The 16,367-nt window shown below is 39.0% G+C and overlaps 2 protein-coding genes across 5 annotated transcripts in view; both read right to left on the bottom strand.

The window, feature by feature from the left end:
• Positions 1 to 2,259: 2,259 nt before the first annotated feature.
• LOC103379334 (b(0,+)-type amino acid transporter 1-like) lies at positions 2,260 to 11,424 on the bottom strand. Of its 3 annotated transcripts, none has more exons than XM_008310851.3 (13): positions 11,278 to 11,424; positions 10,544 to 10,665; positions 9,678 to 9,825; positions 8,207 to 8,449; positions 7,650 to 7,775; positions 7,457 to 7,556; positions 4,516 to 4,560; positions 4,266 to 4,389; positions 3,792 to 3,895; positions 3,546 to 3,642; positions 3,277 to 3,426; positions 2,973 to 3,147; positions 2,260 to 2,883 (listed from the first exon to the last, which is right to left on the bottom strand). In XM_008310851.3, exons 2-13 carry the CDS (start codon positions 10,658 to 10,660, stop codon positions 2,822 to 2,824), a joined length of 1,491 nt encoding a protein of 496 aa, XP_008309073.1. In that variant the 5' UTR covers positions 10,661 to 10,665; positions 11,278 to 11,424; the 3' UTR covers positions 2,260 to 2,821. The 3 variants fall into 3 exon arrangements, with proteins under 3 accessions (XP_008309073.1, XP_016888203.1, XP_008309074.1); XM_017032714.2 differs by having other exon boundaries at positions 11,282 to 11,305; XM_008310852.3 differs by lacking the exons at positions 9,678 to 9,825; positions 10,544 to 10,665; positions 11,278 to 11,424 and adding an exon at positions 9,444 to 9,502.
• A 1,371-nt stretch (positions 11,425 to 12,795) lies between these two features.
• Positions 12,796 to 16,367, bottom strand: part of LOC103379335 (b(0,+)-type amino acid transporter 1-like) — a 5,613-nt gene continuing 2,041 nt past the window's right edge. Inside the window, exons 4-12 of one of the 2 annotated variants that reach the window (XM_008310854.3) lie at positions 15,903 to 16,028; positions 15,734 to 15,833; positions 15,548 to 15,592; positions 15,343 to 15,466; positions 15,023 to 15,126; positions 14,794 to 14,890; positions 14,504 to 14,653; positions 14,209 to 14,383; positions 12,796 to 13,723 (exon numbers count right to left, since the gene is read on the bottom strand). In XM_008310854.3, coding sequence (XP_008309076.1) covers positions 13,662 to 13,723; positions 14,209 to 14,383; positions 14,504 to 14,653; positions 14,794 to 14,890; positions 15,023 to 15,126; positions 15,343 to 15,466; positions 15,548 to 15,592; positions 15,734 to 15,833; positions 15,903 to 16,028 — 983 coding nt within the window. In that variant the 3' untranslated portion in view covers positions 12,796 to 13,661. Of the gene's footprint in view, positions 13,724 to 14,208; positions 14,384 to 14,503; positions 14,654 to 14,793; positions 14,891 to 15,022; positions 15,127 to 15,342; positions 15,467 to 15,547; positions 15,593 to 15,733; positions 16,029 to 16,367 lie in introns of both variants that reach the window. The other variant, XM_025055709.1, reaches the window with a different exon arrangement.

Genomic DNA, 16,367 nt, shown 5'->3' with positions numbered 1-16,367 from the left:
CGAAATCATTGCAGGCGAGGAGCTACAGGTTAACAAATTAATTCATTTATATATATATATATATATATATTTGTGCCACAGTGGAAATATTTGACAGATTTGTGATTGTATTAAAGTGTTTTTAAATAAAGTTCAGTTTTGTAGCATTAGCTGTAAATGTGTCATCGTCAATAGTCCTGTCTACAAATGGTGAGGATGATGCAGAAAATAGTTAATAATAATAATTGAGTCTCTTATTCGTCCCACAGTGGGGACATTTACAAAACGTTATTGTCAGAAGACGGATTCGAACCCACACCCCAAGAAGTTTGGGACTCACTGTAGGACACATTGTCAGTACAGGCAATGAGTATCAAACACATCAACTTCAACAATCATGGAATATTTTCTACCCAACTTGACCTCATACTGTGGTTAGAGGTTTATAAGATGTGGTTTTACAAACAAGGGAGTTAAAAAAGGGCATCAGCCGCTGATCTACGGCATCAACGCTGCAGACAAAGACAGCAGTGTAGGACAAGGAGACATGAGGACGTAAACAGGAAATCTTCACATGAGTAAGAAAGAAGAAGGAAAAGGGAGAGTATTGTGGCAGAGGGTGGGAGGGCTGGGGGAGGGGAGGGGGAGGGAAGACAGTGAGAAGGCTGAAGCACTTGTCATCAACCAACCATTGGGTGGTAAACGGAAGGGTGGTTAACACTACCAGCAGCAGCAGCTGTTGCTGGTCTGGGATCAGCTCTGGAGCTCTGGTTGAAACACAAGGCAAACAGTGAAATGTATTTCTGTCTTCTGGGTGTGTGTGTGTGTGTGTGTGTGTGTGTGTGTCTGTGTTCAGATTAAAGCAGCCGTGTGTGAGGTACGTAGTTTCAATAGTTATTCTAGAGAATCCTGGGAACTGTGTTTGATCGTTTTATAAAAGATGACGGTATTGTACATGGAAAAGCACTGGTCCACCAGACAACTAATCCTTGTTCAAGGGTGCCCTCCAGTGGAGGGAAACAAAATGAGCCGTTTTGATATGTGTTTGTAACAAACATTTAGTTTTCTTTTTCTGAGATTTCAAATGATAGAATTTTTATCAGTATACAGTAATCTACTGTATTTACCTTTTGGAAAAAAAATAATTTCTTACCGTTTTGTGGAAGTATACCATCCTGATACATTCATAACTGTCATAAACTCCACAGGCAGATGGTTTTTCCTGGTACATTAAAATACAGTCGCTGGATGATTGCAGGGTTCTAAAACAAACGCTTCTCCAGGAACTGATTAAAGTTACTGATTAAAATGATATGTAAATGAGTTCTCATCAGACCTGTCTGTCCATTAATGAGAAGATTCTGCTGTTTCTCTCTCTCTCTCTCTCTCTCTCAGAGACAGGCAGAACATATATATTCATTAAGAAGAAAATTAAGAATTCAATCAATCCTCTCCTGATCAATCAAAGTCTGACTACAACGTTAACAGAATACATGGGGTTTCTCCCTTAGAAAAAACCCCACTCATTATATTGTGTTACATAAGAGTAGTTTTATGAGTAGAGACCAGACCAAGAGCCAGTTTACCAGATGTAAACTTTACTAAAGTGATTATGTGATCTAATAATATTTAAATATATGTCAAAGTACATGTACTTTATTATCTGCCAGGGTGTACCCACCTCCTGACTCGCCCCCACCCCGACCCCTGTGACCCTTGAAAGGATTAATTGGAAGATAATTAATGTATGGATGGATATACTCTAATATTCCTTTTGTCTATGGCAATTCAGAGATATTTATAATACAGTACCTTCATTAAATATTTATATATAGCCTTAAATACGTTACGGTCTCTTAGGTATATAAGGAAATAAAAAACTTTGTGTTTGATGGCGTTTTTGTGAAAATTTAGTTCACATTGCGTTACCTTCCTTCGCCGCTAGTGGTGCTATAAACGCAGATTTGAGTGTGCTGTTAAAAACAATGTTTTTAAACGTGGTCCATATAAAATCCAGGAAATAAAAAATATAAATTTCACATTTGAAGAGTTGTTTTCTCACGTGGATAGAAAAAATCAACAGCAGATAACAAAACTCACAGTGGGTTTACTTTTCCATCCCCAAAAAAACAAAATGACAAATATTCTGTTCTCATTTCCCAGAAACTGTTGGATATTATTAGGATGATGAAATGGAAGGTAAATGGTCTAATTTGAAGGAAAAAAAACACAAATTTGGGAGCATTCATAAGACAGAATGTTTGTGTTGTATTACAGTGGTGTCATTTTATCTGGATCTTTATTGATATTTATTTTCCTATTCAGTTTAGCTAAAATGGTTTTAATCACTGGTACTTGGAGAATACATATATACAGTATATATATTTAAGAAAACCCCAAGGTTGTTGCTTGTTATGTCCACTAGAGGGAACTAAAGACCAACAAACTTTGTTTAAAACTGCTAGTGATCGTTAACTGAATATGGTTCTGAATCACCACATGAGAGATTACTAGGTATTTTTTTTATTTTACTATTTTTTATGAAATGATGCAGTCAAATATATGTGGAAAAACTTTTTTTTGCCAAACAACTTGAACTATCATTTATATAAACAGGTGATTCTAAATAACTATATTGTATATTCACTACATGTACAATGTGGCATATGCTCCAATATGTTTCTAGTAAAACCGTAAAAAAAAAATATACAAACATAAGGACAATAAACATAATAATGCATTCCGTGTAAACTTGTCGCCCTGGACACTGTTCTCTGTGCTTTATAAAACAGGATTTAGCAGGCATCATTGAAGGCAACACGTCCCTTCCTTCTGTCCGTTTTCACTCACTTTTCTCTGGGGGAACGACCTCCATCAGCAGCTGGAGATATATAGTGATGGGTCCTGCGGGGAATTAGGACATCGTCACTTTGACGCTGCGGAATCATCATCATGGAATCATCAATTTGTTTTTTTTATAAATCTAAACTCACTCATGATAGTGCGACCCCATTTGACCTTGCGGTGAACGAAGGGGTAGTAGAGGAGAAGTCCACTTAGGATGAATATTGCACAGTAGAGATATTCTACTTCTGGTTTGTCAATGATAGGAGCCAAGACCAAGTAGATGGAAACCAGTACTACAAGAGCTGGTAGGACGATTGGCACCTTCAAAAATGAGAAGGTTTATTATACTGTACCTTTTTTATTTTGTATTTCATATTAACTTGGTAAATTCAATGGACTTCACATGACAGTATTTGTGCAGTACTGTGCGTAGTACTCAGGAAGCCTCACCTTCACCGGTCGGTGGAGGTCCTTCCTTGTGAACCTCATCACGATGAGACCCAGTGACGTCAGACCATAAAACATCCACTGGGCAAAACTGAAGTAGTTAATGAGGCTGTTAATGTCAGCCGGCATGAGGTAGAAAATACCTAAAATCCCCTAGAACACAGAACATAGAACACAAACAGAGCTTTAGTTTCGACGGTAAATTGTAGATATTGGTTAAACTAACATTTCAACATGAATTAGTTAACGTAATCAAACATGAATGGAATTACGTTAAAGATGATGGCGGGTGATGGGGTAAAGTATTTCCTGCTTATGTAGGATAAGATTTTCACCATGTGACCCTCTCTGCCTGATACATATGAAATTCTGTGGAGAGACACAAACATAGTCAGTTTATGGCTGTGTTTAACTGATGTAAATGTAGGAAAATGGATGATTTCAAACAGTCGTACAGGTCATAATGACTGCTGTACTGAGTGGCTACGTTTTACTAATAGTGTGATGTCAACTCTTACCTCCCAGCGGTGAAGCAAGATCCATTGGCAGAACCAAAAGTGGAGAAAACAACAAAAAGGGGGACGATCCAGGACACGGGATATAAGACCTTGTCTCCAAATGTCTGACATGAACGGACCACAAATATTTTACAGATGAGTCAGCAAAGGTGAACAAATCAGAAAACTGTGGAAATCTGACACTGAAATTGAGTTCTGTTCTTTGTAGCTCTTTTAGGGCTTTTTTTTTTTCAATTCAATTTCGGTTCAAATTTATAATTTCATCTGGATTCAAATTTGTTAAACATAAAGAGCTGAAAAATAAAAAAGCTCAGGAGACACCTGTGAAACACGCTTCTGTTGAGCCTTCTTTGAAATGACAACATTTGAAGACCAAAGAGGTGAAAATGGTTTGATCAGGTCTACAGTTAATGGAATTATAGATGGAATTACAGCCTTTATCTGTATAAAATGTCACTGTCGAGTACAACTTACCACGGCCACAGCTGGAGACAACAAAACCTCAGAGGTGGTCATGACAGTGAAGTAAGCAACGTTGACCATCACATAGCAAACAGCCACCAGGGGGATTCCAATGATAATGGCCAACGGCAGGTTTCTGTGTGCAGGATCAGAAATGCAAGAGTGAGAAAAATATCCTGTCCATTTAATCGTGACATAATCTCCGACCAAATAACCTGAACAGATTATTTAGTAAAAATGTAAATGACGGTTGTGCTCTGACCTGAACGGGTTCTTCAGCTCCTCTGTGATGAAGTTGAGTTGATTCCTGGGAAAACAATGGAGATAAACATGTGACCAAGTGCCAGAGTCATGCTGTGACACGGCTTTATTTCAGAACTTTAAAGGCACAGCGCCACTCCCTTTTATTGCAATGCAGCTAAAAATATTCATGATCAGTATGTAGAATAGTGCCTGAAGGAAGGTTTTCATCTCAGCAGTGAGAACAACAGGCGACTTCCGGTCCAAACACTATCAGTTGTCGTAGTTTGCGTTGGCATCGTTTGTGTCACATACACAGCGAACGTCTCCAGTTTTCAAAGTTTCACTAACGTTCGAACACCGGACTAAATGTTTCTGGATCAGATTCTCCAAAAACAAGATCCAAGATTCTAAACTCAAGATACAGGACAGTGGTTGAGAGTCGGTGGGGGGTTGGAGGGTGGGGGGAGTTCAGGAGTCTGATGTGGAGGAGCCTCTTTGGCAGAAGTGTGAAGATGCTTTTTTAATGCTGCGGGGTCTGATGACTGATGACTCTTGTTGTGTTAATGCCCTGTTGTAATGGAAAGCTTTCCCAGAGGCAGTTTTTATCACCCACTGAAGAGCCCTCCCGTCCTGAGAGGAGCAGCTCGTTGGTGATGACAAGTCTCCACTCTCGAAGTTGACATGCCAAACTTCCTCACCCTCTGCAGTGACTTCTGGGTGTTACCAGGTGAGATCCTCACTGAGTCCCGAGGATTTGAAAGGCGTTCTAACCCTCTCCACCTGTCTCACCAGTGTTTACTGGAACATGCCGCCGCTCCCTCCTCCAAGAGCAATAATCATCTCCTTGGTCTTCTCTGCTTTTAAGAAAGGATTGTTGTCTTAACACCAGACCACCACTGTCCTCCAGTGTCAGTTGACTGTGGTGTTGTCTCCAAATGTTATAATCCGTGTGTTAATCTCAGACGACACGTCAAGCTTATCTGGCCATGTGTTGGAGCAGCATATGACCCCGCAGACTCCTTTGTGAGAACTGTGTAAGGCTTTGACCCCTGCTCCAGAAATCTTGAGTCTGTAATTCCTCTTTACCCTAAAGATGGAGCTTTGCAGTTCATATATTGATCTTTTGAATTGAAAAATGAAGTGGCAAAAGTCACACTCCAAGTCGACCCCAGGTTTGTTGTTGGGGTCCACAGTCGAGTCCTCTCTCCCCGCAGCAGCCTTCAACACTTCCCGGTTTGTTCTGTAAAATTCAGCTCTGAACCTCTGACTCTTCAATCCATACTTGCTTGAGGAGCTGTCTGACTGAGAGATGGTGTGGTTGTCCAACGTGTGGCGCAGGCACAGCCTTGTAGACGTCCTTCACAGAGCTGTAAACCTGGTCAAGGGTGTTTTTTTTTTGTCTTGTAGGAAAGCACACAAGTTGATGGTGCAAGGAGGGGACTTTCAGAGGTTGAAATCCCCAGCAACTATGAAAGTAAAGGTTTGTCAATAGTCCTAGCTGATTCTGGTTAAATGTGTTGCCCAGTTGTCAAAATAAACTCCAACCAGCAACCAAACCCCTTTTGAAAAGTTGACAAACCACCAGGATCCGTCCTTGGGTGCAGAAACCAGGACTTTGGCTGATGCTGATTTTTGTACCCAACGTGGATAAGCCGGTTACGTGTTACGTGCAGACACTCTGGAAATCTTTTTATTATCGCAATTTTAGTCTTATTTATTCTCACCCGGAGCTGTCAAAAGGGATGAGTCAATCGTAATAATTAATTTGTAAAAATGAATGAGATGAAAGTTTTTAACACATACGCAGAATGTCCAGCCACTTATTGTTGCTCTAATACACAGTCACAACACGTCTCTCAACTTTCATTGTATTCCTCGACCTACAGTAATGAACTAAAATTCACCGACTCTGTGATGTTAAATTGATTTGGATCAGTCCTGAATAAAAACAGGTGTAAAACATACATCTGCCTGCTGTGATTCATGTTTCTGTTTAAGCAAGTTTTTTTTTCATATTTAGGAAAGTTGATTTATCTGTATTAATCACAATAAATTGTGATATATCACAGCTATGTTGTAGTTAAATACAAAAGAATTGTATTGACAGCTCCAGTCAAAGCTGTATACATTTAAATAAAGAATTATTAAAATAAACAATAAAAATTATATTATGGGTTTCATCTGGTTTTTACATCAGCTTCCTCGTAGTAAAGACAACCACATTGACAAAGAAGAAAGTAACATATGTCCTTTGTTCACAGGAACAGACTGAGATTCCTTCACATCAAAGATCATGGGGCTCCACCCATCCTCACACAAACAGGAAGATTTATATAGGTTTGGGGCGGGAGGTTCTGTTAGTTTTTTTAGTGTTAGTTTTTAGTGCATACCTTATCTGTAACAGTTATCATGTGTTATGATCACCGGTGTTTCATAATTCACACTGGCTTCGCTCTTTGATTGCTATCATTACTACAAGAGGTCGTAAACTGAGCGTTTGTGTCATTATATGAAGGTCGGTCTATCAGTCGAATCATATAACTAGCACCTGCTCAGAAGGCTTAGGCTTACTGAGTAAAAAGGAACATGGAAGTAAGGATAGTGAACTGACTGATCTCAGTACAAAGACAGGAACTGCGGTTGGGCAACAAATCTCTGTCACACGCTCTAGTACCAGAGGCAGTATTCTTTGTGGACACATGTCTGTGCTGACAAAGCATATTTTTTGGGTTTAGGGAACTTAATCTCCTGATAACTGCCTTTGCCGTGTGATAATGTGGGGGTTTTTTTGGGGGGTGTCTGGTACCCAATTCTGCAAAGAGTGCAACTGCAAAGAGTGCAACTGAAGACATTGACATAACAAAATATCCTGGACATATATCCATCACGGCCCTGAGTCACGTTACACTCCTTAATAAAATATAAAAACAGGATTTGTTATGTGTATCTTAAATGGTTACCATCCATCATAGGCCCAAAATCCATAATAAAAGGCAAGTCCGATCTCTCCAACAGGTGGTGCTGGGCCTTCGAATGCGCTTAAAAAATTCTCAGTGTTTCCTTCAGAGAAACACACAGCAAAAAAAATAATTATTAGACAATGACAGTTCTTTTCAGTGCTACAAAAATGGACAATAGTACAAGACGACTCACCTTGAGCCAAGAGAACAATTCCTGCCACAGTTATTATAATAATGATGAGAAGCTTTGCTGCAGTAAAGATGTTCTGCACATAACTGGCCAGTTTGACGCTATAACAGTTGACCGAGACGATGACCACTGTAGAAAATAAGAGCAATGAGTGAGGCTTCTTTTTATATTAATAACATGCAATACAAAAGCTAAAATTCTTATAATCTTTTTCTGCTGTGAGTATCATTTCTTCAAAAGATTTCCTCACTTTCTAGGTCCAGTCCTCTGAAAACAAACCCGTAGGACATGTTTGGATTGTCTATATCCAGCCCTTATGTTTATTGACTGTCCCATTCAGGGGCTGCAGCTGATGTTTACATTCATCGCCCAGTTGTCAAAATAATCTCCACCAAGACAAAAAAAAAATCTAATAATCTAAAAAAAAAATCCAGCCATGTTCCATCCTTGATCGCAAAGACTAAGCCTGTGGCTGATGCTCCTTTTATAGCCGTCATATTCTCACTTTTTTATAATATTAACAACATGTTTCCAAACCAACTTCACACCGTCAGACTCACTGATCGCTGCTGCTGCCAGACACTTGGTGACAACCACAGGGGGAGTGCAGCCGGGGTAAAAGGGCGCTATGGCGTATTCTGCTAAGCTCAGCGTTAATATCGCTAAGGCAGAAGGTTTCAGCACAATAACAGTGGTCCAGGAGAAGAGGTAAGCTACAACCGGGCCAAAGGCCTCCATGATGTAGGAGTAGTCTCCTCCAGATTTGGTGATCATGGTGCCGAGCTCAGCGTAGCACAGCGCTCCTGTGGACACACAGATCACACAGGGGGAGAAAGAGAGAGTTAAATCATATTGTCTGTTAAGAAATTCAGAAAAAGAGTTTAAACTTTACTAAAAATGTACGAATCATGCAACACATCCGATCAAAGTCTTAGGAAATTATAAAGTTTAACGCGATGACATTCCAATGTTTTAAAGTAAGTTTTAACAGTTATTGTTAACATTGACAAGTGAAAATATTATATTATTACATTAATACTTATTTTATGTCATGAACTGAAACAAACACTGTAGACAAGGAGCAGAAACCATCTGTTTTTACGCTGCACCTTTTTACGACTAAATTTGCTTTGTGGAATTTCACTTTTATTATGAATGATGTCAAACGAGTGTCCTCAGTATATCAGTGAGTGAACTATGAACATAAGTGCTGACAGAACTAATTTTATGTGCGTTAATGTTTTGCCCAACTTGTATCCCGAGCATGTGTGATTCCAGTTTACTTAAACATTGACCACATTTATTTTCCAAGAACAAAGTTCAATGTGCGTCTTTGTTAAGAATGTTAAACTGGCATTTAAAAAAATAATAAATCTGTTATAAATATTTATCCACAGCAGTAAAATATCATATTAGTTGCCTTTAAGTAAATCAGGAGGGGCGTAGAATTGTAAGACCTAACGACAAAATAACGTTTTACTGATTATGTTACAGGGTTAACCTAAATGTAACGTCACCTTCTTCACTTTGTGTACTGTAACCCACACTGTTGCATCTATTATGGTCATAATAGTTTTAAGTGATTTTTAAAAATATGTTTAACCGTCATAAAACCCGTCCCGATTTGGTCGCTTTACAATGTAAATGTAAAGCGACCATTTTGTAACGCCGTATCTCTCATACAAGCGAAGGGCAAAAGAAAATACCGTAACGTTTGTAAAACAATTAAGGAGGAAAAACAAACAGGGTTCAAACCCAGTCTACATGACAGTCGCTGTGCGCAGGATGAAGGCTCACCCGGTGTATTATTAAGTTATATCCATTCGCCATTAGAAGCTAGTCTGTGCTAACTGCTAATTAACGGAACGACTGCCGCGAGCAGTGATTGGATCCCGTCACAATTGCATTCTGGTTTAAGTTGGACTTAAATGTGTGTTTTGTGACTGTGAAAACGTAAAGAAGTTACAAAATTTGGACAAAACTGTGTTTCATCCCTTTTTTAAAAAGTAATTATTTTAACTTTGTTTTCACCTAGAGTGGCAATGACACCACAGGAGGCCCATATGAGGAGACAGGGTCCAACACCACCGGAGTACAACAGGACAGACTTGGGAGAAATGAAGATGCCTGAGCCAATCATCCTCCCCACAATGAGACAGATGCCGCTCACCAGACCAACCTAATCGAACACAGAGAACAGAGAGAGGATACGTTGTCAATTGTCTCACTGAAATAAGACAGAGTTTTGGTAAAACGTTTCTAAATCAGTTGTTATTCAATGATTTCAATGATTGATGTTGAAACAACTTAATAAAAGGTTCTGTGGGGAGAGGGGGGACTTAACAACAACAACAAAGGTTCTGTGGGGAGAGGGGGGACTTTCATGAGAATCATCGTGATTACTGCTTTAAAACAGAAGGTATGCTATTGAACCATTAGAGGAAAAAACTCTAAAGTTTAGCAGATTCCAATCCGTTTAGTTAAGTCTTTTCTTCTTTTTTTAACGACTATTTTACCTGTCATTCAAGTGGATTTCTTTGTTTGACAGCAGGGGGCGTGTTCTATTCTCATGTAACTCAACTGTCTGTGCATGCAACAATGGTGCATCACACAGCAGGGAGTCAGTGAATAGCTCTTCCACGCTAATCCTTTAAACTGGCGTGCCCCAGGACTTAGTGCTGTGTTTTTCTTCAACATCAGTATTACATTTGCTGATATTTGATACAATCAAATCAAGATCATTTACACCAAATGAAGAAACTATAGCAAGACTTTCACTATGGATTTTGCTAAACACACCTATCTAGTATGGGGAAACAGAGACTAATCTAAATAAACAGTCAGGCCTGCAGTCGAAGTACTGCCAGGTATTGAGTTGCTGTTTTTAATAAACTCACATCTTTCCGAAGCATGGTGACATTTGCAGGCTGCTTGTCCTTCTGATCAGAATCCAAGCTGAGACCAAAGGAGCCATTCTGTGTCTCCCTGGTCTCACTGAAGCCGTCTTCACCCATTTCTGCTGCAAGTGGCAAAAAGAAGCACAAAGTGCAGACATGGTTTTCAACACCAGCCACATCATTTTCTATTTTTCCAACTGCATGTGTTAACATTGCCATACCGAATCCTAAATCTTGTATTGAAAGGCAGTGACATAAATGATAAGGTTGACAATGAGAGGTTGTATCAAGTGCTGGCAGTTTTAGGGAAAAAAATCACAATGAAAAATAGAACAATTACATCAGCGTGTTAAATAAATTCCTCTGAAAATGATTCATTCTTAGATCTGTTTGAAATGTTTTGATTTAGATTCACCACTCAGGTTTGGTTTCTTTGAATATAAAAATTAGCAAAATGACTTCACTACTGTCAGGTGAGTAATTTCCCTGTAAAAGAACTCCTTGTGGTTTGGGGTTTGTATTACTGTCATTGTAAGTGACTCAACATAAAGTCACTGAGTCATGACATAAGATAAAGTTACAAGATTTTAAATGTTTTAAATTAATAAAAGTACTTGTAAAGAAATAGATTTGAAACATAATAATTGATTTCATGAAGAATATTTAAAGCTATCTTTCTAAACGGTGCGAGTTGATATGTGATGACACCTTAAAACAGATCAGAGTGTTCTCACCTACACGCGTCTTCGCTTCTACTCCATGAATGTTGAACGTTCACTTCTGTTTTTTTGTCTTTTAAAGCCCCAGTAACACTCCTCGATTACACTGATCCAAGTTAGGTGAAGTGAAACAGTAATGCCTGATGTAAATGAGAATCTGAACACACCCTGAAGTGGGAGGTTGCCGGATCTGATTGGACCTCCTGCCTTAAAGGAATAAGAAAGAGATCAAGGGAGAAGGTCTAAAAAGTCACACCTCAGGCCATCGTTCCACTACACCTCGAGTCCGAACGATCTGGAACAACTGGAGGTCTTTGAGGAAATACGTGATTGATCCTCAGGGGACAAATTGTTGGTGTTACAGTTGCTCCTGTGAGAGAATTTTGCAAAGACCAAGAGAAATAGAGTAGATTTGCAGTCTGTGCTGAATGTAATACTGATAACATGCAGAGGGAGGAGCTAAAGAGGCAGGATGTGAATCTGTGTCCAAGATAAACCTGAGCTTTGACAACATTCTTCTTTCTGCTGCCACCACCAGAGAGTCTACTTCAAGCCCTACAATGTCACTCGCCTTGCAGATACATTTATTGAGTCTAGTAGCATCTGCCGCCTTGAGGCTGCTGCCCCAGCATGCAACAGCAATAAGGGAAGCGCCGGCTACCACAGTCTCAAGAAAACATCGTCATCGTCTGGTCCTTTTTCCACCCATGTATTGTCACTGTAGACACTGTGTAGAAAAATATATGTCAAATGGGCCGGACTAGTACATTAATAATAATTACCTATAAATAACACTCCAAGTCCATGGTTTTCCCTTTCCATTTTTATATGTATTAGAAGTATATTAGATAATTCTTTATATTTGCTGAATTTTTTTTTTCAAAACATATCCTGAATATTACTGAAGTGTTTGTGTAATTTTTTTCTATTTTTTATAAATTCATCAGGCCAGATTGATCCTCCTAGTGGGCCGGTTTTTGGCCCACATGCCGTATGTTTGGCACCTTCGTTTTTGATTTTTGGCCCGCATGCCGTATGTTTGGCACCTTCGTTTTAAAGGCGTGTCACTAAATTATGACTATTACCAATCATTAACAAACCAGTGGTTCTCTCCTTTTCCGACTGACTTCAGCCAAAACCAGCTGAGACATTTCCACTGTTTTGACGTTCCTCCAGTAGCTAATAGCAAACACCTCAAGCAGAGGGAAGTCACCAGAGTGCACCAACAAACACTTCTTTGATGCAGATATGTGACACCCTGTAAGCGTGTCCATGCACATTTTTGTGGCTTTCCTTGTGATCAACGCTCCACTACTCTGCTCCTTTCTTTGAAAAGTCACTTTGTTGAAAGTTGAAGGTGCATTTTTTCATCAGGTTTAATTATCTTTGAATCCTCAATAATTATGTCTAAAGTTAAGAGACATTAAAATAATTATAAATAAGTGACTCTGTTCTCACCAGACCTGAATGCAGTGTTGGAAAGGGTACACAAAGACAACAACTAAAGATTTTCATCCTGGAAAAACACTACACAAGAGTTAAATATATTTTATAGATTTTTTTTTTAGAAATCTACCAAACGTACAAAACAAAGCGACAATTGCAAAACAGAATTCTCACAGTATCATCATCACATTTTGTATGAAGAAGGAAATGAGTTTCAACAATTAGCATAGAAAACTAGGTTTTACCAGGTCAGCACTTTATCCCACGGCAGCACAGACCACAACATGTTTTCCTCGTCGGGGCACGTGTCATTGCGGTCATCTTTAGTTCCTTGTCACTGGTAGGTGACCAGAGCAACAGCTGCTGTTTTGTCATCCTAAGTACGGTACAAGAGTGTACGCTAAAAACATTGGACTGTGGGAAAACGACACCAACGGTTTCTACTACAGGTTAGAAATTACACAACAATTATGACGAGGTCGTCCACTAAACTCTTGGATGGTGGTAAACGATGCTCTGAGATGTTGTGAGTGACAAAATGATCATAAAGAAGATGATTTGATTTACTGTCCTGGCACAGGGAACAAAAATAAAAGTATACATAAATAAAAAAAAATTCCTTCGATTAAATATCCATTGACTGGTAAACCTTGACTTGTTCAATGCCTTCAATGCCCCAGTTGTTCAAAACTCTTATTCACTCCGTGCTTCGAAAAGACTAAAAATGAGAGGAGAAAGAAAACCTTTAAAAAAATAAAAAATCATCACCCAACTTTAAAAAAAATATACACACTTCCCAACATCCTCTTGAGGACCTGCTGAATTCTGGTGATTCATCTTTGACGTCTTTGTCTTTGTGCCAATCATGTTTCTATACTTCCCTTTCCTTTGGCTCAGAAAGCAGGATCCGCGACAAACAGCAGGTGTCAGTACAGTGCTTCTTTCTGTCCTTTTCACTCAAATTTCTCTGGAGGAGCGACCTCTAGCAGCATCTGCAGGAAAACGGTGATGGGCCCTGCAGAGAAATGCAGAAACATTTTTTTTTTTAATTTACAAAATCACACTGGATCAGTGTTGATTACCCTGAGTCAGCGCGGAATTCCTCTAAAATGTCAAAAAAAAAAAAGAGTAGGCAAATATTTAGAGTTTTATTTCTATTTAATTTACTCAATTTCTAACTTTCTAAAACCAATTGAACTGTGTATTTCGTGCATTCAGAATCTGTTGAACTCCGTTGAAGATCACTTTGAAGAAGCAGTGGAAAATGTTCTTTTCTGTGGAAGAACGCTCAGGTGTGAAAACTAGAAATATCACTTCATGACCAGGTCTCCATCACCACTAATAACATAACTGTCATTGAAGTTAGAACGGGAGGTGAAGCTTTGAGCTACCAGGAGCCAGCTGGTAACTTTTTTTAAATACCCCTGCCTGCCTGTTTGACTAACCGGCGCCCTCCACTGGACTATGATGTCACTTAAATGTTGTTGTTGTTCCACTTACTCATGAGTCTGTCCGCCCACTGCACCCTGCGGTGAACAAAAGGATAGTAGAGAAGAAGTCCGCTCAAAATGAACAGGACGGAGAAGAGATATTCAATGGCTGGTTTGTCGATGATCGGAGCCAAGACCAAGTAGAAGGACACCACCAACAGAAGAACGGGTAGGACGATCGGCACCTGCAGAAAAATAAATAAATAAACAAATATACACTACTATACTCATCATGGTCAGTCATCTGAGGTCATAATTACAGGTTTTAGACTGGACTAAACTTGGACCTGAGCTCAGAGCCTCACCTTCACCGGTCGGTGGAGGTCCTTCCTTGTGAACCTCATCACGATGAGACCCAGTGACGTCAGACCATAAAACATCCACTGGGCAAAACTGAAGTAGTTAATGAGGCTGTTAATGTCAGCCGGCATGAGGTAGAAAATAGCCAGAAGACCCTGAAATACAAGACAACAAAGAGCTAACAACAAAGATGTCTGTCTGCTGACAGTGACCGTGTTGATGACAGAACTATATAACAGAATATAATAATGGACTTTGTGGTAAACATGGAACAGGTCAGATGGTAAGAACCTACATTGAATATGACTGCGGGTGATGGAGTCAAGTACTTTACACTAATATAGGAGAGAACCTTCACCATGTGACCTTCTCTGGCTGATACATAGGAAATTCTGTGGAGAGGGGGGAAAAAAGCAGAAATTAAATTTTATTTTGGTCAAAGTTTTAATTATAAAAACTGAATTTTATTTTTTCAGGAAGAACACAACAGCAAAATTGATGCAAATCATCATGTTGTCTTCTACCTGCCAGCAGCGAAACAGCTCCCGTTAGCAGAACCAAATGTGGAGAAAACAACAAAAATGGGAATGATCCAGGACATGGGATGTAAGACCTTGTCTCCAAATGTCTGAAATCCACAAATTATATACAAAAAGCAGGGGAAAAAAAGTAAATATAGAATTAGACACAATGATTTTTAGCAACAAATAGTCCAAACCATAACGTCTAGTAGTAATGAGTGAGTAGTTTAACATCATTTACTATATACTGTATGAATATGTCGTCGGGAAACGAGATAATCATGATCATAAATGACATCATAGCCACAGTGGTTATTTCTCACCACAGCCACGGCTGAAGAGGACAGCACCTCAGAGGGCGTCATGACAGTGAAGTAGGCAACGTTGACCATAACATAACAAACAGAAACCAATGGGATCCCAAGGATAATGGCCAGAGGCAGGTTTCTACAGTTAACATATGTTGTTAAAGTTAAAAATAATAATAAAAAAATATATAAAACTTGCTCACACACACAGCTGTCTCACCTGAACGGGTCTTTAAGTTCTTCTGTGATAAAATTCAGTTGATTCCTGGGTGAAACCGTTGGGTGAAATATAAAAAAAAAAAAGTAGAAATATTAGTCTTGTCTAATGTTTAATGTTCTTATATGACGTGATTGAAAAGAGGCTCAACCTTAAATTTCTTATTTAAGACAAACTGTTAGAGGTTACCATCCATCGTAAGCCCAAAACCCATAATAAAAGGCCAGGCCAACGGATCCAAACGACGGCTGTGGGCCTTTGAACGCGTTGGTGAAATTCTCAGTGTTTCCTGCAGAGTGAAATAAAACAATTAGGAAGAAAATGTTGTTTATTATTTCATCAGAATCTAACAGCTCACCTTGAGCCAACAATACGATCCCAGCTACGATGATGATGACGATGATTAAAAGTTTGGCTGCCGTGAAGAAATTCTGCACGTAGTTTGCCAGTTTGACACTGAGACTGTTGACAGAGACGACAATGACTGCAAAGAAAAAAGAGAGTTAACATTTCATTCATTGAGTTTTTCTTTCCGTGTCAGAATCATTTGTGAAGTTTGATTAAAGCTTTTTTCCTTCGATTGGTTACAGATAATATCTGTCCAATAAATTCTACGATCAACCAGCAGATCAAAAAGGGAGTGCAAATAGATCATGAGCAATTAAAATAAAAAATAAAAAAAATAAAACAGAATTATAATTCATTCATATTGAATCTTTGTGACCTTTGTCTGGATGTTATGGTTGAACCCTTCAGTTTCATACAGTTTTTTTATTTAGTAGTGATTCACTTATTTTATTTTTTATATTTCTTATTTTATTAT

This window comes from Cynoglossus semilaevis, chromosome 5 (genome assembly GCF_000523025.1).
Source record: "Cynoglossus semilaevis isolate Cse_v1.0 chromosome 5, Cse_v1.0, whole genome shotgun sequence".
Taxonomy (NCBI): Eukaryota; Metazoa; Chordata; class Actinopteri; order Pleuronectiformes; family Cynoglossidae; genus Cynoglossus; species Cynoglossus semilaevis.
This window is presented reverse-complemented; position numbering and strand designations above follow the sequence as displayed.

What these genes read in the sequence shown, in the direction of transcription:
- LOC103379334 (XM_008310851.3), bottom strand. Translation starts at nt 10,660, where the DNA reads ATGGGTGAAGACGGCTTCAGTGAGACCAGGGAGACACAGAATGGCTCC. An exon ending in TCACCATGCTTCGGAAAGAT is followed by an intron (nt 9,826 to 10,543) that starts GTGAGTTTATTA and finishes GTGTTCGATTAG; the next exon opens with GTTGGTCTGGTGAGCGGCAT. An exon ending in GAGCTGAAGAACCCGTTCAG is followed by an intron (nt 4,390 to 4,515) that starts GTCAGAGCACAA and finishes TCCTGCACACAG; the next exon opens with AAACCTGCCGTTGGCCATTA.